The following is a 23,320-nucleotide window of genomic DNA, read 5'->3' on the forward strand; positions in this document are numbered from 1 at the left end:
AGAGGTTAGGAGTCCTGCGATGAGTAACTCCCCTCCTGACTCTCCAAAAGCCTGCCCACCATCTGCAAGGCACAAGTTAGGAGTGTGATGGAATATTCTCCACTTGCCTGGATGAATGCAGCTCCCACAACACTTAAGAAACTCGACGCTGTCCAGGACAAAGCAGCCGCTTGATTGGCACCACAACCACAAACATTCACTCCCTCCATCACCGACGATCAGTAGCAGCAGTGTGTACCATCTACAAGATGCATTGCAGGAATTCACCAAGACTCCTTAGACAGCACCTTCCAAACCCACAACCACGACTATCTAGAAGGACAGGGGCAGTAGATAGATGGGAACACCACCACCTGGAAGTTCCTCTCCTAATTACTCACCATCCTGACTTGGAAATACATTGACGTTCCTTCACTGTCGCTGGGTCAAAATTCTGGAACTCCCCAACAGCGCTGTGCGTCCACCCATACCACATGGACTGCAATGGTTCAAGAAGGCAGCTCACCATAACCTTCTCAAGGGCGACTAGGGATGGGGATCAAATGCTGGCCCAGCCAGCGAAGCTCACATGCCGTGAATAAATTTTAAAAAAAGATGTGCCATGGCCACCACTGATGTCAAGGCCAGGAGACACCACCCCCTCTTTTCTCCCAAGGGTCTGTTAGTCACAGTTGGCAGTGAAGTCTTTTGTCAGCAGGCTGCACGGCACGCACTTTCCTGCAGCCATGTTTACATCTGGTAAATAGAGCAACAGTTGGTGGAATTGATGTCTTTTTCCTTATTTGTTCTTAGGATGTGAATATTGCTGGCAAGGTCCATTATCAATTGCCCTTGAGAAGGTGGTGGTGAACTGCCTTTTTGAACCACTGCAGTCCATCTGGTGTAGGTACACCCACAGTGCTGTTAGGGATGGTGTTCTGGAATTTTGACCCAGTGACAGTGAAGCAACAGTGAAGCAACAGCGATATAGTTCCAAGTCAGGATGGTGTGTGACTTGGAGGGGAACATGGAAGTGGTGTCATTTTGTGGGGTAACTGGGTTGAGAATGAGTTAAAGAGTGTTGGTACAAAGTGGTCTCCTCTACATTGGAGAGATCAAACGTAAACTGGGCGACCGCTTTGCACAACACCTTCGGTCTGTCCGCAAGAATGACCCAAACCTCCCTGTCGCTTGCCATTTTAACACTCCACCCTGCTCTCTTGCTCACATGTCTGACCTTGGCTTGCTGCATTGTTCCTGTGAAGCCCAACGCAAACTGGAGGAACAACACCTCATCTTCCGACTAGGCACTTTACAGCCTTCCGGACTGAATATTGAATTCAACAACTTTAGGTCTTGAACTCCCTCCTCCATCCCCACCCCCTTTCTGTTTCTTCCCCCTTCCTTTTGTTTTTTCCAATAAGTTATATAGATTTTTCTTTTCCCACCTATTCCCATTATTTTTAAACCCTTTAGGCCCTGCTAGCCTTTCCACCCCACCCCCACTAGAGCTGTACCTTGAGTGTCCTGCCATCCATTCTTAATTAGCACATTCGTTTAGATAATATCACCACCTTCAACACCTGTGTTCTTTTGTTCTTTTGTCTGTGACATCTTTTGATGATCTGCTCCTATCACTGCTTGCTTGTCCCTACAACCACACCACCCCCCCCACTTCTCTCCCCCCACCCCACCACCCTCCACCCCCCACCTTAAACCTCCTTATATTTTACCCCTTTGCTAAGATTCACTCAGTTCTGTTGAAGGGTCATGAGGACTCGAAACGTCAACTCTTTTCTTCTCCGCCGACGCTGCCAGACCTGCTAAGTTTTTCCAGGTAATTCTGTTTTTGTCTAGCACAAAGGAAGATGGTTGTGGTTGTTGGAGGTCAATCATTTCAGTTCCAGGACATCACTGTAGGAATTCTTCAGGGTCCAATCATCTTCAGCTGCTTCATCAATGACCTTCCTTCTATCATAAGGTCAGAAATGTGGATGTTTGCTGATGATCGCATAATATTCAGCACCATTCACGACCCCTCAGATACTGAAGCAGTCCATATCCAAATGCAGCAAGACCTGGACAATATCCAGGCTTGGGCTGACAAGTGGTAAGTAACATTCATGTCACACAAGAGCCAGGCAATGACCATCTCCAGCAAGAGAGAATCTAACCATCGTCCCTTGACATTCAATGGCATTACCATCACTGAATCCCATGCTATCAACATCCTGGGGGGTTACCATTGATCAGGAGCTGAATTGTACAAGGCATATGAAAGCTGTAGTTGCAAGAGCAGGTCAGAGGCTAGGAATCCTGCAGTAAATAACTCACCTCTTAATTCCCCAAACCTAGAAGGCACAAGTCAGGAGTGTGATGGAATATTCTCCACTTGCCTGGTTGAGTGTAGTCCCAACAACACTCAAGAAGCTTGACATCATCCAGGACAAAGCTGCTCTGCTTGATTGGCAACACATCCACAAACATTCACCCCCTCCACCACCAAACAGTGGCAGCAGTGTGTACCATCAACAAGATGCACTGCAGAAACTCACCAAAGTTCCTTAGACAGCACCTTCCAAACCCACGAGTACTACCATCTAGAAGGACAAGGGCAGCAGATAGATGGGAACACCACCACCTGGGAGTTCCCCTCCAAGCTATTCACCATCCTGACTTGGAAGTATATCGCTATTCCTTCACTGTCGTTGGGTCAAAATCCTGGAACTCGCTCCCTAACAGCAATGTGGGTGTACCTACACCACAGGGAATGCAGCAGTTCAAGAAGGCAGCTCACCAATTAGGGATCAGTAATAAATGCTGGCTTAGCCAGTAACGCCTACAACCCGTAAGTGAATTAAAAAAATGTTCTGGATGCGCTGAGGATGCTGAGTAAAAGGTGCTTTATAAATTTATGTTCTTTTTATCTGTATAAGGGACCCCTATGGCAGAAGATGGGTCATGCTTCAAATAGGAAAATTATTGTATTTTAATTTTAAATAGACAGAAGCATGTGGTTTAAAAATTGGTTTTATCTCGGTGTATTTTTAAAAGAGGTTCTTTGTCTGAGAGCCTTGGTAGCCTAGGACATATTACAGTTCAGAGATTGTTCATAATTCTATGAGAAACAGGCTATGGATATTACAGCTGTTATGCAGTCAGCTGGTATACACTCACTTTGTTCAAAGGGGATAAATCACTTAATTATTGATCTTGTGCAGGATCACGAGTATTTGATTTGCAAGCTCCAGCTACATACTTTCAGACAATGAAGATGCTTTCTCTGCCAGGCAAGGACTTAACAGAAACAAAATCACCAAATGACCAAATGGCCAGAAGATCATATCTTATTTTATTTTTAATATTGTAAATCATGCCCTATTTCTAATCTTGTGTTATGACTGCACATTTGGATGTTTAAACTAAATCAAACAATAGTATTGAAGAAAAATACATCTTCAGTGCAACGGCCTGACCTCAGCTGGAGCACGGTACGTCATTACAATGGATCTTAATATCTCAAGTTAGGAAGGGAACCAATCAGCCAAAGCCTCAGCTCTTGGTTGCTATCCAGTGACTACTAGTGGGAGTTATGTATATGGGATTACCAGATAGGAGCAGTATGGGCACTTCTGCGGTAGCTCGCTCAATGTTTAAATACCCCACCAGCATGCAAGAACAGCTATTTGGGTGAAGTACCTCAGGGATACTGGCAATTATTAAGCTTCTGGGTTACCAGCACTTGTTAAACTATGTCCTAGCACGCATCAGCCTGCAGGAGGGGAAAAAAATTTAATGTAGCCAAAAGAGAAAGCAAGAAATCTCAGCATAGAACTCAGCTCAGAACATTAAGCAGTGATTTCATGAAACTCACAGCTCAATATTTTGTTAACCTTAGTCCATCTGCTGCTGAAACCCATAGCCATGCTTTTATTTACCTCCAGACTTAACTATTCCAATACTCTCCTGGTCAGCCTCCCAACTCTCATAAATTTGAGGTCATCTAAAACTCTGCTGCCCATATCCTAGCTCACCCACCGTCTCTGCACTCACTGATCTACATTGGCTCCTGGTTCTAGGAAACCTCCCTTGAAAAAATGTCATCCCTATGTTTAAATCCCCTGATGGCCCTTGCCCTTCTTATCCCTGTAACCTCCTCCCACCACTGCAACTCTCCAAGATCTCTGTACTCCTCCAAAACTGACCTCATTTCCATTTCCCACTTCCTTCATCCCACCATTGGCAGATGTACTTTCAGCTGCTAAGGCCTTAAGTTCTAGAATTCCCTCCTTAAGTCACTCGGCCTCCTTATATCTGATCCTTGAAGACCCTTCTGAAACATACCTCATTAACCTAGCTTTTGGTCACGTGTCTGAATGTCTACTTCTTTGGTTCAATGTTAGCTCATTTGTCTAATTATGCTTCTGTGAGGTTTTGCTAAGTTAAAGGCAGTATACAAATGCAAGTTGTTGCTGTTACAAGCATTCAATACAGTACCCTTTTGATTTCAGCAGTCAAGGGAGCAGCCAGCTGCTGAACAGCATTGTCCCATGTCCACTGATTCATACCAGCGCTTGGATTCTCTTTTCCCTTTATCTTGGTCTATGCCTTCAGCCTTGGAGAACGATGATGCTAGGACTCTACAACTCTTTGGAAGCTTTCTGAATTTTCATCCTCTGCCTGAGATATGTCCCCTTAATTGTCCCATCCTTTTAGTTTTGACAGAGCACAATTGTCTTCTATTAATGGCACAATCTCGTGACCAATCTGAGTAGGTCATTTTTACGCAAATGCATTTAGACCAGAAAGTTAAGTACTTTCAGTGGTTGTGATTCAGGTGGATTTTAAAGCAGCACTAATCAAATTAGAACTAACTTACACTCGCAGAAAAAAATCAGCTCAAAGAATTTTACAGCACATAAGTAGTAGGCTATTTAGCCGATCGAGCCTGTGCTGGCTCACAATGAGTTATGCAATTAGCTCATTCCCCATACCTTTTTAAAAACTTGCCTTGTTCAAAACCTATGCACTTCCTGTTTAAAAACGATTATACATTCAGCTTCCACTGCTGTGTCCATCAGGGTATTTCATGCCGGAGCATCCTCTCTCGACTCCCTGCAGAGTTGCATCTTTTGCTTGTCTGTCTCTCATACAGATTATTTGGTCATTATTCCATTACTGCTTGTGGGAGCTTGCTGTGTGCAAACTAACAGCTATTTTTTTCTACATTACAACACTTAAAAATAATTCATTGTAATGTACTGGGGTGGTCAAAGGCGTTATATAAATGCAAGTCATTTCTTCCTTTCACGGAACCTGCTGGTTGGTTTCTAAACATATTTGTTTTTTTTTATATTTGTTTGAAGCCAGTGAATCATCCATAACCCTCAAAAATAATCTGATTAGCGCCTGGAAGCTGTGACCAACTCACATTGGCACCCGAGACGGGTGTTAATTGAGACGGTGACATTTGAAGAAAATTGAAATTTAAAACCTGTGTTTGCTTTCTTAACAGGAACTGAACTCTCATCAATCAAGGAATAAGCATTAGAGTTATTGAGAGAGAAACAGCCAATGTTCACATTATCATGTTCTGATTCATAATTTGATCTGACAGTGGAGCATTATTAACTTATTATGCAAATTGGGTGGCCAACACCTTGACTAAATATAGCAAATACTCTGTTGGTTAACAATCTGACGGATGTCTAAACGCTATGCTATAAGCAGTGAAAGCTTTCATAAGGCTCAAGAACAGATGTGAAACACAGGCACAGCTGGACTTCTGATGATGGAGGTTATCACTGTTATGCTATCATTTTTATGGTCCAAGAGCCTGTTACTGTAGGACTGTAAGGAGACTGGAAAGAAGGAAAATTTCATCTGGCTCCTCCCACCATTCAGGAACATGCTCAGGAGTCTGTCCTGTGTCTTTATAACAAAATGTGAAAATAGTTGGAGGCTGGATTTTCCCTCCAGGAACAGAAGTCAGGATTGTTTCCAGGTTCCAAACACACCCCTGGGGGGATAAACAGTAACTCATTGGAATTTTCACAGGGTGTTCATTTAATTGACATGGAGGCAGGTTCTCCGTCCAATTCAGGACAGTGGAAATAGTCTTAAAACTGGGGTCTAATTAGAGCTCTTCCAGCTTCAAAGGAGTAGCTGAGTGGAATAGAGAATAACTGTAAGGAAGAGGGCACTTCAACATGGAGATGTCCACGCTGTAACTTTAAAAAACATCTTATATTAAAAAATGGTTCTTGCAGCCAGGCGACCACTGTGGCGGGATAGGGTGGGGAACCCCTTTGCACTGCAGTTTATGGCTGTTCTCACACCCAGGCAGACAGGGAGGGCCTCCAGGCCTGCCTGGAGCTCAAGCACCCCTAACCTCCCCCTTGTGTCCACCCCGAGTCACGTAACCTGGCCCCCATTAGTGTGGGAAAATTCCAGTTATCTGCCTTTAATTGGACTTAAGGCAGTTAACCAGCCTAATCAGCTACTTGTTGCAAGGTGAAATGGTGCCAGGAACCGACATGCCAATTGGTAATAAAAAGAAGAATTGCTGGAAAAACTCAGCTGGTCTGATAGCATCTGTTGAGAGAAAGGCATAATGTTACGAGTCCATATGACTCTTCTTCAGAACTAAAGAGAAGTAAAAATGTTGTGAAATATATATTGTTTAAGGGGGGGGTGGGACAGACGAAGCTGGATAGAAGGCCAGTGATAGGTGGAGGCAAAGGACAGGTTGCAAAAGATGTCATAAACAAAAGGTCGAATGGGTGTTGATGGTGGTGATACTGGCTAAAGGAGGCGCTAATGGTGACATTAAGAGTAGAAAGCAGAATGAGCAAATGACAGATGGCCCTAGTGGGGGTGGGGTGCAGGGAGGGGATGGTGTGGGAAAAAAGATTGAAATGGGCTAAATGGAAATAAATTTAAAAATTAATAATAACAGGTGGAGAAAATATATATAAAAATTAAAAAATAAATATTTGAAAAAAGGGGATCAAAAAGGAGTAAGGATGGAGGAGAGAGTTCATGATCTGAATTTGTTGAACTCAATGTTAAGTCTGGAAGACTGTAAAATGCCTAATTGGAAGATTAGGTGCTGTTCCTCCAGTTTGCATTGAGCTTCACAGGAATATTGCAGCAGGCCAATGAAGGACACGTGGGCATGAGAGCAGGGTGGTGTGTTGAAATGGCAAGCGACAGGAAGGTCCAGGTCATGCTTGCGGACAGACTGAAGGTGTTCCACAAAGCGGTCACCCAGTCTGCGTTTGGTCTCTCCAATGTAGAGGAGATTGCATTGGAAGCAGCGAATGCAGTAGACCAAATTGAGGGAAGTGCAACAGCTTCACTTGAAAGGAGTGTTTGGGCCCTTGGACAGTGAAGAGAGGGGAAGTAAAGGGGCAGGTGTTGCACTTTCTGCAATTGCATGGGAAGGTGCCTTGGGAGGAGGTTGAGGTGTTGGGAGTGATGGAGGAGTGGACCAGGGTGTCCCAGAGGGAACTGTCCCTACGGAATGCTGACGGGGGGGGGGGGGGGGGTGGGGGGGGGGGGGGGGGTGAACGGAAGATGTGTTGGTGGTGGCATCATGCTGGAGTTGGCGGAAATGGCGGAGGATGATTCTTTGAATGCGAAGGCCGGTGAAGTGAAAAGTGAGGACAAGGGGGACCTATCATGGTTCTGGGAGAGAGAAGAAGGTGTAAGGGCAGAGGCGCAGTAGATGATTCGGACACGGTTGAGGGCCCCGTCAACCACCATGGGTGGGAAACCTCAGTTAAGGAAGAAGGAAGCACTGTTTTGGAAAGTGGCAACGGAGTCAAAGGAATGGAGAGAATGGGATGAAGTACTTACAGGAAGCAGGGTGTGAGGAATTGTAGTCGAGGTAATCAGTGGGCTTGTAATGAATATTGGTGGACAGTCTATCACCAGGAACTCAGACAGAGAGGTCAAGGAAGGGAAGGGAAGTGTCAGTGATGGACCTTCTGAAAGTGATGGAGGGGTGGAAATCATAAGCAAAATTAATAAATTTTTCCAGGTCCAGACGAGAGCATGAAGGGGCACCGAAACATTCATCGATGTACCGGAGAAAGAGTTGTGGAACAAGGAATATTCCACATACCCCATAAAGAGACAGGCATAACTGTGGCCCATGCGGGTGCCCGTAGCCACACCTTTTATTTGGAGGAAGTGAGATGAGTTTAAGGAGAAGTTGTTCAGTGAGAGAACAAGTTCAGCCAGGAGAATGGTGGTGGATGGGGATTGTTCGGGCCTTTGTTCAACGAAGAAGCAGAGAGCCCTCAGACCATCCTGGTGGGGGATGGCAGTGTAGATGGATTGGATTATAATGTTAAAGAGGAGGCGGCTGGGGGCAGGGAACTGGAAATTGTTGATATGATGTAGGGCATCAGAGGGATCGTGGATGTAAGTGGGAAGAGACTGGCTCCGTTCTCTCTCCCCTTGTCCAGCCTCTTCCCACCTACATCCGCAATTCCTCTGATGCCCTACATCATATCAACAATTTCCAGTTTCCTGGCCCCAATCACTCCTCTTCACTATGGACATCCAATCCCTCCGACATGTCTCCCTTCTTCCTTAACCACGGTGGTTGACAGGGCCCTCAATTGTGTCTGACCTATCTCCCGTGCCTCTGCCCTCACATCTTCTTCTCCCTCCCAGAACAATGATAGGTCCCCCTTGTCCTCACTTTTCACCCCACCAGCCTCCACATTCAAAGGATCATCCTCCGCCATTTCCACCAACTCCAGCATGATGCCACCACCAAACACACCTTCTGCTCACCACCCCCATCAGCATTCCATAGGGACCGTTCCCTCTGGGACACCCTGGTCCACTCCCCCATCATCCCCAACACCTCAACCCCCTCCCACAGCACCTTCCCATGCAATCGCAGGAAGTGCAACACCTGCCCCTTTACTTCCCCCCTCCTCACTGACCAAGGGCTCAAACACTCTTTCAAGTAAAGCAGTACTTCACTTGCACTTCCCTCAATTTGGTCCACCGCATTTGCTGCTTCCAATGCAGTCTCCTCTACATTGGAGACACCAAACGCGGACTGGGTGACCGCTTTGTGGAACACCTTCGGTCTGTCCACAAGTATGACCCGGACCTTCCTGTCGCTTGCCATTTCAACACACCACCCTGCTCTCATGCCCACATGTCCGTCCTTGGCCTGCTGCAAACAGGAGGAACAGCACCTAATCTTCCGATTAGACATTTTACAGCCTTCCAGACTTAACATTGAGTTCAACAACTTCAGATCATAAACTCTGTCCTCCATCCTCACCCCTTTTTGATCTCCTTTTTTCAAATATTTATTTTTTAACTTATATATTTTCCCCCACTTTTTATTATTAATTTTTAAAATTTCCATTCATTGTTTTATCCCCACCTTTCAGCCCATTTCAATCTTCTTTCCCACATCGCCCCCTCTCCCAACTTGCTCATTCTGCTCTCTACTCTTAATGTCACCATTAGCATCACTTTTAGCCAATATCACCATCATCAACACCCCTTCGACCTTTTGTTTATGACATATTTTGCAATCTGTCCTTTGCCGCCACCTATCACTGGCCTTCTATCCAGCTTCATCTGTCCCAATCCCCTTTAACAGTATATATTTCACCACATTTTTACTTCTTTTTTGGTTCTGAAGAGTAGAAACGTTAAATTTGTCTTTCTCCTCACAGATGCTGTCAGACCAGCTGAGTTTTTCCATCAATTTTTGTTTTTGTTTCAGTTTCAGATTTCCAGCATCCACAGTATTTTGCTTTTGCCAATTGGTAATGCTATTTTTCGGACCACTCGCCTCCAATCCCAACCTTGATGGTGGTCAAAAATCTAGCCCAAGGTCTTCTGTTTAGTCATGTTGGGAGGGGGTGGGGTAGCAGGTTAAAAATACTTATCCTGATTATGGGAGAAGGTGAAATGACTTTTACTGAGTGCAGGAATGAGAGAATCAGGCAAGATAGAGAGAGAAACAGGAGGCACGAGTCTTCCTCCACAACTTCTTACCTCATCTGCAATGTGGAGCTGGTGTGAAATCAGATAAAACAGTTGGAAAATAATTTTAACTGTCTGGACAAAGAAAGCAGTCAAATCTTCCTCTTATTCCAGGATTATCCTGGAGGATCATGGAATGGTTACAGCAAAGAAGGAGATCATTCAGCCCATCAAGTTCATGCTGGCACTCTCCAAAAGCAATCCAGCTAGTCCTGCCTCCTGTCCTTTCCCTATAGCCCTGCAAATTCTTTCCCTTTAAAATGCTTACTAATTCTGCTTTGAAAGCCACAATTGAATCTGCCTTCACCACCCTTTCAGGCACTGCACTGCAGATCATAACCACTTGCTGCATAAAAGTTTTTCTCATGTTGCCTTTCGTTCTTTTGCTAATCACCTTAACTCTGTGTGCTCTGGTTATAGGCCCTTCCACAAATGGAAGCAGTTTCTTCTGATCTGTGTGAACTTTTTTGATTTTGAACACCTCTGTCAAATCTCTTCTCAAGATTTTCAGCTCTGAGAACAACCCCAGCTTCTACAATCTACCTACATAAGTGAACTTCATCATCCCTGCATTCTTGTGAATCTTTTCCTTTTAAGGCCTTTACATTCTTTCTGAAGTGCGGTTCCTAGAGTTGGACACAATACTCCGGCTGAGACCAAACCAGTGTTTTATAAAGGTTTGTCATAACTTTCTTGTTTTTGTACTCTATGCCTTTGGCTATAAAGTTCAGGATCCTCAATGCCTTATTTTTCTTTTTTGGAAAAATATATTTTATTCCTAAAATATCTGAAGGAACATTACAAAACATTTTAAAATGACTACCACAAAAAGTGAAATCAGATTCAACTTTTCCACATAGATCATGAGGTGCTTCACTACAATGAATGACCATTACAGACATCGCAACATGGTCCTTATAGACAGTCAGACAGTGCAATGTATTCCACTCACCTACATAGATCATATTGCACTCTGGGGTGCTTCAATACAATTGAGACACATGCAGTTTTCACTGCATACATTCCTTCTGAGTCATACAACCCGAGGGGTCTATACAGTTCCCAGCCCCTCAGTGCACTGTAGCAGGAAGGTCTTAGACTGCAACCCTTCTCCACTGCGCCTTTGCAGTGGCTGACCCAAGCTTTAGTGTGTCCCTCATCACGTAGTCCTGGACCTTGGAATGTGCCAGTCTGCAACACTCGGTCGGAGACAACACTTTGCACTGGAAGACCAACAAGTTTCGGGCAGTCCAAAGAGTGTCTTTCACCGAATTGATGATCCTCCAGCTGAATTTTATGTTTGCCTTGGTGTGTGTCCCTGGGAACAGCTCATAGAGCACAGAATCCTGTGTCACAGAACAGCTCGGGATGAACCTCGACAAAATCCACTGCATCTCTCTCCAGACTTTCTTTGCAAAGGCACATTCCACAAGGAGGTGAACAACGGTCTCTTCCCCATCACAGCCACCTCGAGGGCAGCATGCAGGGATGGTGAGACTCCTGGTGTGTAGGAAGGATCTGACAGGGAGGGCCTTTCTCACCACCAGCTAAGCTATGTCTTGGTGCTTGTTGGAAAGTTGTGGTGATGAGGCATGCTGCAAAATGAATTTAACAGTCTGCTTGGGGAACTATCCAACAGGATCCACCATCTCCTTTTCTCGCCGGGCTTCTAGGACATTACATGCTGACCACTGCCTGATGGACTTGTGGTCAAAAGTGTTTCTCTGCATAAATTCTTCCACGATGGATAGGTGGAACTACTTGGAGCGTTCTGCGGCAGCGTGGCCAGACCCATCATTTGCAACACTGGGTACAGGTAAAACCTCATAGTGACACTTGGTGTTTGTGTACCGAGGGTCTACACACAGCTTGATGCAGCCACACACAAAGGTGGTCAACAGGATGAGGGCAGTGTTAGGCATGTATCTTCCCCCTTTATCTAGAGGCTTATACACTGTGTCCCTGCAAACACGATCAATTTTTGACCTTCAGATAAAGTGAAAGATGGCTTGGGTGATCGCCACCACGCAGGAATGGACCAGACAACACCGAGAGTGCCTCACGCCTAATGACCAGATTCTTACCCGCAATGGAGAGGGAGCGTCACTCCCACATGTCCAGTTTTCTTTCCATCATAGCCACTCACTCCTTCCAATGCCTAATGCATGCCCTGGTCCCTATGAACCAGTTCAAACTGGTCGCAGATGTTGATCAGTCTGCGCACCAACAGCAGATCCAAGCAAAAGATGATGACATCGTCCATGTACAAGGAGGCTTTGACCTGAGTGCCTCCACTGCCTGGGATCATCACTCCTCTTATGCCCGGATCCTTCCTGACGGACTCAGCAAAGGGTTCTATACATAAACAGGACAGGAGGGAGGGGGCAGGCCTGCCTGACTCCAGATTTAATTGGAAAGCTTTCTGATCCCACCCATTGATTGAAACCACGCTACTGATGTTTGTGTAGAGCAGTTGGATCCAGTTGCGGATTCCCTCCCCAAACGCCATTTTGGAGAGCATATCCATCATGTAGGTGTGAGATATTCTGTCAAAGGCCTTCTCCTGGTCCAGGCTGATGAGGCAGGTGTCCACATCCCTGTCCTGTACATAGGCAATCGTATCCCTGAGTAGCGCAAGGCTGTCAGAGATCTTCCTGCCGGGTACATCACAGGTCTGGTCCGGGTTGATAACCAACTCCAGAGCAGACCCAATTGGTGATGACCTTGGACAAAACCTTATAGTCCACATTCAACAATGAGATGGGTTGCCAATTTCTAATTTCCTCCCTTCTGCTTTTAGATGAGAGTGATGGTGCCTTTCCTCATGAATTCTGACATGCTACTGGCCAGAAGCATACTCTCGTACACTTATAGCAGGTCTGGCCCATCCAGTCCCACAGAGCTGAAAACAACTCAGCTGGTAAGCCGTCACTTCAGGGAGTTTTAGTCTTCTCGAAGGACTCAAGGGCCTTAGTCAGTTTGTCAGGAGTTAGCGGTTTGTCCAGACTCTCCCGCATACTGTCGTCTAAGACCTCTGTGATAAAGGACAGGAAGGACTGGGAGGCTGTGCTGTCATGTCATACAATCCAGCATTAAAGGATTTGCTGATCTTCAAAATGTCAGACTCTGTTGAGCCGTCTTCTTCCTTCAGGCTGACAGAGCTCTCTCTGTGTACCTTTTGGAAGAAATGTGAGCACATCTCACCCTGCTCCACGGAGCAGACTCTGGGCCGGAAGATGATCTTGGAGGCCTCCGTGGCAAAGAGTGGGCCTTCCTGGCTCTTCACCTCTTGGAGGTCCTCCTTGACATCCACCCCCATCGACTGCAACTGAAGCACGTTCTGCATGTTTTTCTGGAGTCGTGACATTTCCTTCTGTTCCTTTCTAGCTTTCTAGACAATTTTGAGGATGAAAAACCTCTTGATGTTCTCCTTGATCACTTCCCACCAGTGTGTCAGGGGCTCAAAGAGGGGTTTCACAGTTCTCCAACCTTTGTAATCTCTTGAGTTCCTCAATGTTCTTTGCAGTCAGCAGTTTCAAGTTCAGCTTCCATGTCCTCCTGCCAACCCTCTGGTCTTCCTGTAAGTGACAGTCAGCTAGTAGGAGGCAGTGGTCAGAGAAGAACACTGGCTTGACATTGGTGGAACCGACTGTGAACGCACGGGACACAAACAGGAAGTCTATCCTGGAACAGATGGACCCATCTGGCCGCGACCAGGTGTATCTACACTGTGCTCCATCTGCAGGGTTGCTGAAGACATCGTGCAGCTTGGCATCTTTTACTGTTTCCATCAGGAATCTGGACGTGACGTCCAGTCTGCTGTCAGCCCGGCTGGATCGTCCAGCCGCATCAATGATGCAGTTAAAGTCACTGCCCAGGATGACTGACCTGGAAGTCACCAGCAGCAGTGGAAGTTGCTGAAGGACTGCCAGCCACTCACTGTTTTGAGCTGAGGCATACATGTTAATTAACCGGAGTGGAGTGTTCTTGTGTAATACATCTGCTATGAGGAGGCACCCGCCCACCACCTCCTTGACCTTGGAGAGGGTGAAGTTGCTTCTCTGCAGCAGAATGCTCAGGCCAGAGGAACGCGAGTCGTTTCCTCCCGACCAGATCAATGACCCATGGGACCACTGCCTGTAGGAGCTGAGGTGCGGTATTGCAGACTCCTGCAGAAACAGCATGTCTGCTTTGACCTTGGAAAGGTAATCCAAGATCGCAACACATTGCATAGTATATTTAATGCTACGCACATTAATGGATACAATCTTTATCCCCATTTTTAAAGCATTTTGTTGCTTACCAAACATGTTGTCTTTGAGTCCGGTCCTTTGATCTGCTTCTGCATACCCATAGTATTTGCAAATTGTCTCACTTTGGATGGGCTGAGGAAACCGTTCTGAACCGCCCCCTGGAGATGTTCCACTCAGGTGGCATCGGGGGGTTCATGCAAGGGACGAGGTTTGAATTGTTCGCTGTTGGAGAGGTCTCTCCAATCCACTCTCCCTCTGGGGCATTGCTGCTCCCGGCTTCCTGGAGCTGGGGTGCGCTGAGCGCTTCACTGCTCCCAGTCTTCTGGGGCTGGGGTACGCTGGTCTCTTCATTGCCTCCAATGTTCTGGAGCTCGGTTGTTTCCTCTTCCAGCTCCCTAGAACTTTGCCGCTTCTTCTGTAGAGGCCGCTTTTGCCCTTCTTCGTCCGAAGAGCAGCAGCCCTTGTCATCCATGTCGGATGGGAGTCGCTTCTTGCTATTCGTCTGCGAAGTGGTTTGGTCCCTTCTTAGCCCCTTTTTCTTTCTGGTCCTCTTCACCAGCTGCCACTCCACCAGTTGATTGGCTGCTGGTTCCTCCTCCATTGATTCGCTCTGCTGAGGAGTGAGAGGTTCGGGGGCAGTGCAGTCTGCTGCCTCAATCTTTTCCTTCGTCTTGTCTCTCTGTTTCCTCCTTTGTCCTACTGTGTTCGCTGGAGACCTTGGTGGGTGGGGGGGTTGCAAGTGTCCTTGGTAGTAGTGACATTGACCATTTCATCTGCTTCCCCCTCATTGGCTTTGGCCACTTGTGCTTAAGCGAGGCAGCGATTCGGGTAGGTCTTGTAGAGGTGGCCTGCCTCACCACACAGTTTGCAGCAGTTAGTCTGTTTGCAGTTCTTTGTCTGGTGCCCTTCCTGCTTGCAATTCTTGCAGAGGACGGCGCTGCAGTTGGCTGCCACATGACTAGATTTGCCGCATGAATGACAAAGTTTGGGCTGCCCAGCGTAGACAAGGTAGCCACAGCTTCCCCTGACAGCGAAGCTGGAAGGAGAGTGGGGTATTGCTCCCTTATCTTCAGTGTGACCTTGACCTGGTGCTTGCTGGTCCAAATCCCGAAGGCGTCTTTGACCTCGGTGCAGTTCCCAACCTTGCTGACATACCTGGCGAGAAATATGAGCACATCGGTGACAGGGACATGGGGGTTGTAGAGGCGCACAGTCATCACACGGCCCCTTTGTGACAGCAGAGCAAAGAGTGCCTCTACCATGAGAATTGTCATCTGTGGCTGGTCTCTTTTCTCTTTGAACACCTTCAGGAACTTGACACAGACAGCAACATTCTTGAAGGTCACATCCACTTAGCACTGGGGAAGTCCTGCAGACAGTAGACCTCTGCAGCTTCAAATCCACATGACTCCAAAAGGATTTGCTTAATGAAGAAAGCACGGTGCCTGGGTGAACGACCTTCACTGTCCTTCACTACCACCTTAAAGGTGTACCGTACCCCCTGGCCATATGTCTGCCCATTCATCCAGCCTGTTTCCTCTCAAAGTCTTTCACCATTCTCCTCAATGTTCACTGCACTTGCAAGTTTTGTGCTATGCAAGTTTTGAAATTATGCCCTAGATGCCCAAGTCCAAATCATTAGTGTATATTTCAAAAAGCAGTGGTCCCGCTACCAACCCCTGTGAATCCCATTAAATACATTCTCCCAGTCCAAAAAAAAACTGTTCACCACTACTTTCTGCTTCCTGTCATTGTTATTTGATGAGCTTCAACTTTGCACTTTATCTTACAGATAACGTCCCAGACACCATCATCACCACCCATGGGTATGTCCTACCCCACCGACACAACAACAGAGGTGGCAGCACAGTGGCATATAGTCGGAAGGGAGCTGCCCTGGGACTCATCAACATCAACTCCAGCCCCCATGAAGTCTTATGGCATCAGGTCAAACATGGACAAGGAAACCTCCCGCTGATGACCACGTACCACCACAACACCCTCAGCTGATGAATCAGTACTCCTCAATGTTGAACACCGCTTGGAGGAAGCACGGAGGGCGGCAAGGACACAGAATGTACTCTGGGTTGGGGGCTTCAATGTCCATCACCAAGAGTGGCTCAGAAGCTCCACCACAGACCGAACTGGCCGAGTCCTAAAGGATATAGCTGCTAGACTGGATCTGCGGAAGCTGGTGAGGGAACCAACAAGAGGGAAAAATATATTTGACCTCATCCTTACCAACCTGCCAGCTGCAGATGCATCTGCCAATGACAGTATTGGTGGAGTGACCATCACCCAGTCCTTGTGGAGACGAAGTCCCATCTTCACATTGAGGATACCCTCCATAGTGCTGTGCTAAATGGGATAGATTTCAAACAGATCTTGCAATTAAAGCTGTGGGCCATCAGCAGCAGCAAAATTGTACTCGACCACAATCCCTAACCTCATGGCCCGGCATGTCATCCCACTCTACCATTACCACCAAGCCAGGGGATCAACCATGGTTCAAAGAAGAGTGCAGGAGGGCATGCCAGGAGCAGTTCCAGGCATACTGAAAAATGCAGTGTCAAACTGGTGAAGCCACAACACAGGACTACATATGTGCCAAACAGTATAAGCAGCAAGTGATAGACAGAGCTAAGCAATTCCACAACCAACGGATCAGATCTAAGCTCTGCAGTCCTGCCACATCCATTTGTGAATGGTGGTGGGCAATTAAACAACTCACTGGAGGAGAAGGCTCCAGAAACAAACATCCCCATCCTCAATGATGGAGGAGCCCAGCACATCAGCACAAATGATAAGGCTGAAGCATTTGCAACAATCTACAGCCAGACGTGGCGAGTGGATGATCAATCTTGGCCTCCTCCAGAGGTCCCCAGCATCATCGATGCCAGCCTTCAGCCAATTTGATTCACTGCACGTGATGTCAAGAAACGGCTAAAGGCACTGGATATTGCAAAGGTTGTGGTCCCTGACAATATTACGGCAATAGTACTGAAGATGTGTGCTCCAGAACTTGCCATACTCATAGCTAAGCTGTTGCAGTACATCTACAACACTGGCATCTATCCAGCAATGTAGAAAATTGCCCAGATGTGCCCTGTAGACAAAAAGCAGGACAAATCCAATCCGCCAATTACCACATCATCTGTCTACTGTCCATCATCAGTAAAGTGATGGAAGGGGTTATCAACAGTGCTATCAAACTGCACTTGCTTAGCAATAACCTGCTCAGTTTGGGTTCCGTCAGCGTCACTCAGCTTCTGACATCATTACAGCCTTGGTTCAAACATGGATAAAGAGTTGAACTCCAGAGGTGAGGTGAGAGTGACTGTCCTTGACTTCAAGGCATCATTTGACCAGGTGTGGCACCAAGGAGCCCTAGCAAAACTGGAGTCAATGGGAATCAGGGGGAAAACTTGAAGCTGGTTGGAGTCATAACCAGCACAAAGGAAGATGGTGTAGTTATTGGAGGTCAATCATCTCAGACACCAGGGCATCACTGCAGGAGTTCCTCAGGGTAGTGTCCTAGGCCTAAACGTCTTCAGCTGCTTCATCAATGACCTTCATCCCATAAGGTCAAAGGTGGGATTGTTTGCTGATGATTGCACAACGTTCAGCACCATTTGCGATTCCTCAGATACTGAAGCAATCCATGTCCAAATGCAGCAAGATCTGGACAGTATCCAGGTCCAGTTCCAATATCCATTGCCCCTTGACATTCAGTGGCCTTACCATCACTGAATCCCCCACTATCAACATCTTGGGGGTTACCATTCACCAGAAACTGAACTGGACTAGCCATATAAATACCACGGCTACAAGAGCAGGTCAGAGGCTAGGAATCCTGTGGTGAGTAAACCACCTCCTAATTCCCCATAGCCTGCCCACAATCTACAAGGCACAAGTCAGGAGTGTGATGGAATACTCTTTAATTGCCTGGGTGAGCGCAGCTCCAACAACACTCAAGAAGCTTGACACCATCCAGGACAAAGCAGTCCACTTGATTGGCACCGCTTCCACAAGCATTCATTCCCTCTACCACCTATGCACAGTGGCAGCATTGTGTACTATCTACAAGATGCGTTGCAGAAACTCACCAAGGCTCCTTCGACAGCACCTTCCAAACTCATGGACTGCTACCATCTAGAAGGCCTACGGCAGCAGACACTTGGGAACACCACAACCTGGAAGTTCCACTCCAAGCCACTCACCATCCTGACCTTGGAAGTATATTACCATTCCTTCACTGCCTCTGGGTCAAGATCTTGGAACTCCCTCCCTGATAGCACTCTGGCTGTACCTACACCACCGGGACTGCAGTGGTTCAAGAAGGCAGCTCACCATCACCTTCTCGAGGGCAAATAGGGATGGGCAATAAATCCCAGCCTAGACTGAGATGCCACATCCCGTAAATAAATTTTTTAAAAGCCTTTTGGAAGTCGATATACACTACATCAACCACACTGCCATCATCAACCCTGTTACTTGAGTTTTTTGATTAAATAAGTTAGTTAAACATTGTTTGCCTTTAACAAATCTGTGCTGGCTTTCCTTATTTAATCTACACTTGTCCAAGTGACTCCTAGATTTATTGTGAATTACTGACCCAAAACTTACAGAGTCGGAACCCCTTTGACCAACTGATCAAACAGAAAACTAATCATTTACCTGGATACATCAAAAAAGCTTCGATTTCCGATGAAGGGTCCTGCAGAACTCTCAGCACAGGAATGGCACTAGTCTCCATATTTAAAGATCCCCAAGCTTCTGAGTGTGCAGTAATGAGCGGGTGGATGGGCATGTGAGGGGGTATGAGGGTAACAATGGGGTCCAGTGGCAGGGGGGAATAGGGCAGCAGCTGAGTGGGGTGATTGAGATGGGTAGAATGAGTTGAGCTGGGTAGTTGGGCCAGGAGATATAGTCGGGTTGGGTCAGGGCAGGAAGTCGGGTGGCGGGGGTTAGTCAGGTCAGGTCAGGTTGGGTCAGAAGTGGTAGTCAGTGGGGGGGGTTGTCAGGGGACGGCCTGGGTGGTGCTGGAGCTCGTCAGGTTGGCTTGTGGGGGTCAGAGGGAGGGGAATCAGGGGGTCAGATGTATAATTACACAGGAGTTAGGCAAGGGTTCTTCTGTCTAAAGTTTCCTGGGTAATACCCAGGTAAGTAAATTGGGACTGTCCAAAATCTCCGATTCTAACGCAAGAGTCTGAGATTTTTTTGAAGGTTGCCAGGAAGCAGGGGACTTTTTCTGTTGGAAGTTCAAAATTCACAGGCAATCACCATGGAATCAATGCATTGGGACTTCCGCAGGGTCCCGAAGCATGTTTTTGGGGGTATATCCAGATTCCAATAATCCAGAGACCTGAAGATCTGGGCCTTTATTTCTAAAATTTCCATACCACCATGACTGGCCTATAGATGCTGCATTTATCCTAGCACACTTTTCTGAACAAGGGTGTAACATTTGCAATTCTCCAGTCCTCTGACAATACCCCTCCCCGAATCCGAAGAGGATTGAAAGCTTATGGCAATTTGCAGACTTACTTACCTCAGCCTCCAGGTATGTATCCCATCTGAACTTGATGACATAACTACTTTAAGTGCATCCAGTTTTTCTAGTACCTCCCCTTTATCCATGTTTAGACCATCCACCATCTCAACTATGTGATCTTTCACTGTGATTTTGATAGCATCTTCTTCCTTAGTAGAGACAATTGCAAGGTATTCATTTAACACCTCAACCATGCCCTCTGCATCCAAGCGTAAATCTCCTTTTCAGTCCCTAATCGACCCCACTACTACTTACTACTTGTCTACCATTTACGAACTTAAAGGCATTTGGGTTACATTTTACATTAGCTACCGGTCTATTCTCATATTCTCTCCTTGCCTCTCATTTCACTTCCCCTCAATGTTCTACATTCAGCCCGATTCTCACTTGCATCAACCACCTGACATGTGTCATACTCCTTTTTCTGCTTCATCTTGCTCTCTATCTCTTTCAACATCTAGGGGGTTCTGGCTTTCGTTGTCCTACCTTTCTCCCTCATTGGAATGTACCTCAACTGTACTCAAACCAGCTCCTCTTTGAAGACAGCCCAATGTCCAATTACATTTTTGCCTGGCAATCTTTGATTCCAATTTACCCCAGATAGATCCATTCTCAACCCAATGAAATTGGCCAGCTCCAATCAAGTATTTTTACTCTAGTTTGCTCCTTGTCTTTTTCTATAGCTAATCCAAACCTAATGATCACTGTGGGGACAATTGTTTTTTTTCAAAGACTGTTGTACTCCTGCCCCTCTATCTTCACTGCCAAGTGTGAGGAGCTTATGGATTTCTTTTTTCAACAATCGAGACTAACTATACAACTGTGTTATGTGCCATTGCTTCCTCATCTTCCCCCACCCTAATCCCAATCCTGTAATGTTCCTAATATTTTCCCCCAACCTCACCAGGCTCATTTCCTCCATGAGACCTCTCTCTGATCCAATGATCACATTCGCACTTAACTCCTGGCCACTCAACTATCTTTCACAAGGATGCCAGATATTTCGCATCTTTCTTCCCATCCTTTAAAGTACAACTCTTGGGAGCATGGCACTGTGTCATGGGGCGCTGCAATGTAGGTTTCGCCTGCAATTTGCTCCTGGTCTGTATTGTTCTTGGACGAAAAGTCAGCAGGCAGAGGCAATCATTTGCAGTGATGAGAGAATCACGAAGCCTGGTTACCCCAGCGTGGATCTGCAGATTGCCCAGATACATAGTGGCATTGGCAAATAATTTTCTTACCATAGCAGTGGTGTGAAGCACTGTCTGCTTCCACTCTTTACCTGAGGTGTGGTGCTGGCAAGAGCAAACTTAACTAGTGGGAGAAAATATATTTTGAATGTAGGCTTAAAATGTACATTTTAAATTAGGACAGCAGGAAGACCATAAAGAATTTCCGAGGTTCACACAGCACCAGACACACAGATTCTGTCCCCAGAAATTACCCTGATCCCAGCAGAATTCAAGGCTCTTCTCCAGTTGTACAAAGTCAAAAAGAGCTGGTGCACAGTACCTGCCAGTCTGAGTCCATGGGGGGCAGGAACATATCGCAATTCTCCTACAAAGAGAAAGAGAAAGAACTTCATATGAAGCAACAATGGAAGATCTTCATTAGCTGTGATGTTTTAAATTCTAACAGTAAACAGGAAGAAAATACAGATGCAGCCTAACAACACAGTTGGGGGATCACCCTAATCAACTAGTCGGGGGATCAGCCATAAACCAGAGATCAGCATTTCACACAGTCAGGGTGGGTTCTCAGAGATCTATGAAGGATTTTGATAGAGTAAATAAGAAGAAACTGTTTCCAGTGGCAGGGGAGTTGGTAACCAAAGGACACAGATTTAAGATATTGGCAAAAGAACCAGTGGCATGATGAAGAAATTTTTTTAATGCAGACAGTTGTGGTCTGGCTTCACTGCCTGAAAGATTGGTGGAACCAGGTTCAATAGTGACTTTCAAGAAAGAATTGGGTTTATACTGAAAAGGAAAAAAATTGCAGGACTATAAGGAAAGAGCAGGGAGTAGGGCTATTTGGATAGCTCTTTCCATGGTTGAATGGCTTCTTTCTATGCTTCTAATTAGAAAAGCATGACAGATTATTTTTTATGTCACTGACACATTTAAATTTTGATGCACATTATACACAAAGCTTTTAATTTGAACCATTTAAAAATACTATTGTCATCGGGCCACTGCAAATAAATAAAGGCTTTAAAAGCTCGATGTATTTTTATATCAGTTTTCTCACGGGTGCCTCAGTTTCTTGTATCTTCTAGCCGCAGATCTCTGACTATCCATATAGAAAATTAGGATTACAGTAATCTCCTTTGCTCAATAAATGGTGCGACAGTTTTATTATTTGCTAACCTTGTCTGTTGTCAAATAATAAATATCACTGGAGAAACTTCACATCTTAATTCTGCCTGTGAATCCCCCTGGACAGTGTCATTGCATTGAACCATATCCTTGTACACAAAATCAAGGGTGGCTTCTACAACCAAGGTTAAATTGGTCAGACCATGCCTAATCAAAAGGGAGAAAGATATTTCATAGAGGTAACTAGTAACTGCTTCTCAACACCACAATGAAGCAAAGAACTAGGGGATAATTTTAATCCCAAAACTTGGGTTGAGGTCAGGTGAGATGTAAGAATTTTTAAATCTCAACCCCAACCCACCTCCTATTTGCCTAATTCCTGATCTAACAGAGTCAGGGTTGGGGCCTTTACAGAATTGCTTGTGGACCAGGAGAAGCAGGTGTGCTTACACCCACCTCACCAAGTTACCTTCTTCCTTGCCATTGGAGCATCACCCCTGCCATTGGAGCTCCATCCAGTTATTGGAACCTCCTCACATCCACCCCACCTCTTGGGAATAGGGGATTTTTTTCATACGTAGGGCGTGGGTATCGCTGGCTAGGCCAGCATTTATTGCCCATCCCTAACTGCCCTCCAGAAAGTGGTGGTGAGCTACCTTCTTGAACTGCTGCAGTCCATGTGGTGTAGATACACCCACAGTGTTTTTCGGAAGGGAGTTCCAAGATTTGGGTCCAGCGACAGTGAGGGGCCAGCAATATATTTCCAAGTCAGGATGGTGTGTGGCTTGGAGGGGAACATCCAAGTTGCAGTGTTCCCATGTGTCTGCTGTCCTTGTCCTTCTACATAGTAACAGTTGTGGGTTTGGAGGGTGCTGCCTGAAGAGCCTTAGTGTGTTCCTGCAGTGCATCTTGTAGATGGTGCATACTGCTGCCACTGTGCATTGGTGGTGGAGGGAGTGAATGTTTGTGGATGGGGTGGCAATCAAGCGGACTGCTTTGTCCTGGATGGTGTCAAGCTTGAGTGTTATTGGAGCTGCACTCATTAGGCAAGTATGCTATCACACTCCTGACCTGTGCCATGTAGATGGCAGACAGACTTTGGGGAGTCAAGAGGTGAGTTACTCGCCTCAGGATTCCTAGCCTCTGACCTGCTCTTGTAGCCACAGTATTTGTATGATTAGACCAGT

The 23,320-nt window shown here is 46.2% G+C and overlaps 1 protein-coding gene across 5 annotated transcripts in view; it reads right to left on the reverse strand.

The window, feature by feature from the left end:
• Window positions 1-23,320, reverse strand: part of ndrg4 (NDRG family member 4) — a 178,586-nt gene that overhangs the window by 112,138 nt on the left and 43,128 nt on the right. For 4 of the 5 annotated variants that reach the window (XM_041190933.1, XM_041190936.1, XM_041190932.1 and 1 more), the window contains exon 3: window positions 21,328-21,372. In XM_041190933.1, coding sequence (XP_041046867.1) covers window positions 21,328-21,372 — 45 coding nt within the window. Of the gene's footprint in view, window positions 1-21,259; window positions 21,373-23,320 lie in introns of all 5 variants that reach the window. The other variant, XM_041190938.1, reaches the window with a different exon arrangement.

Source organism: Carcharodon carcharias, chromosome 7 (assembly GCF_017639515.1).
Source record: "Carcharodon carcharias isolate sCarCar2 chromosome 7, sCarCar2.pri, whole genome shotgun sequence".
NCBI classification, from domain to species: Eukaryota; Metazoa; Chordata; class Chondrichthyes; order Lamniformes; family Lamnidae; genus Carcharodon; species Carcharodon carcharias.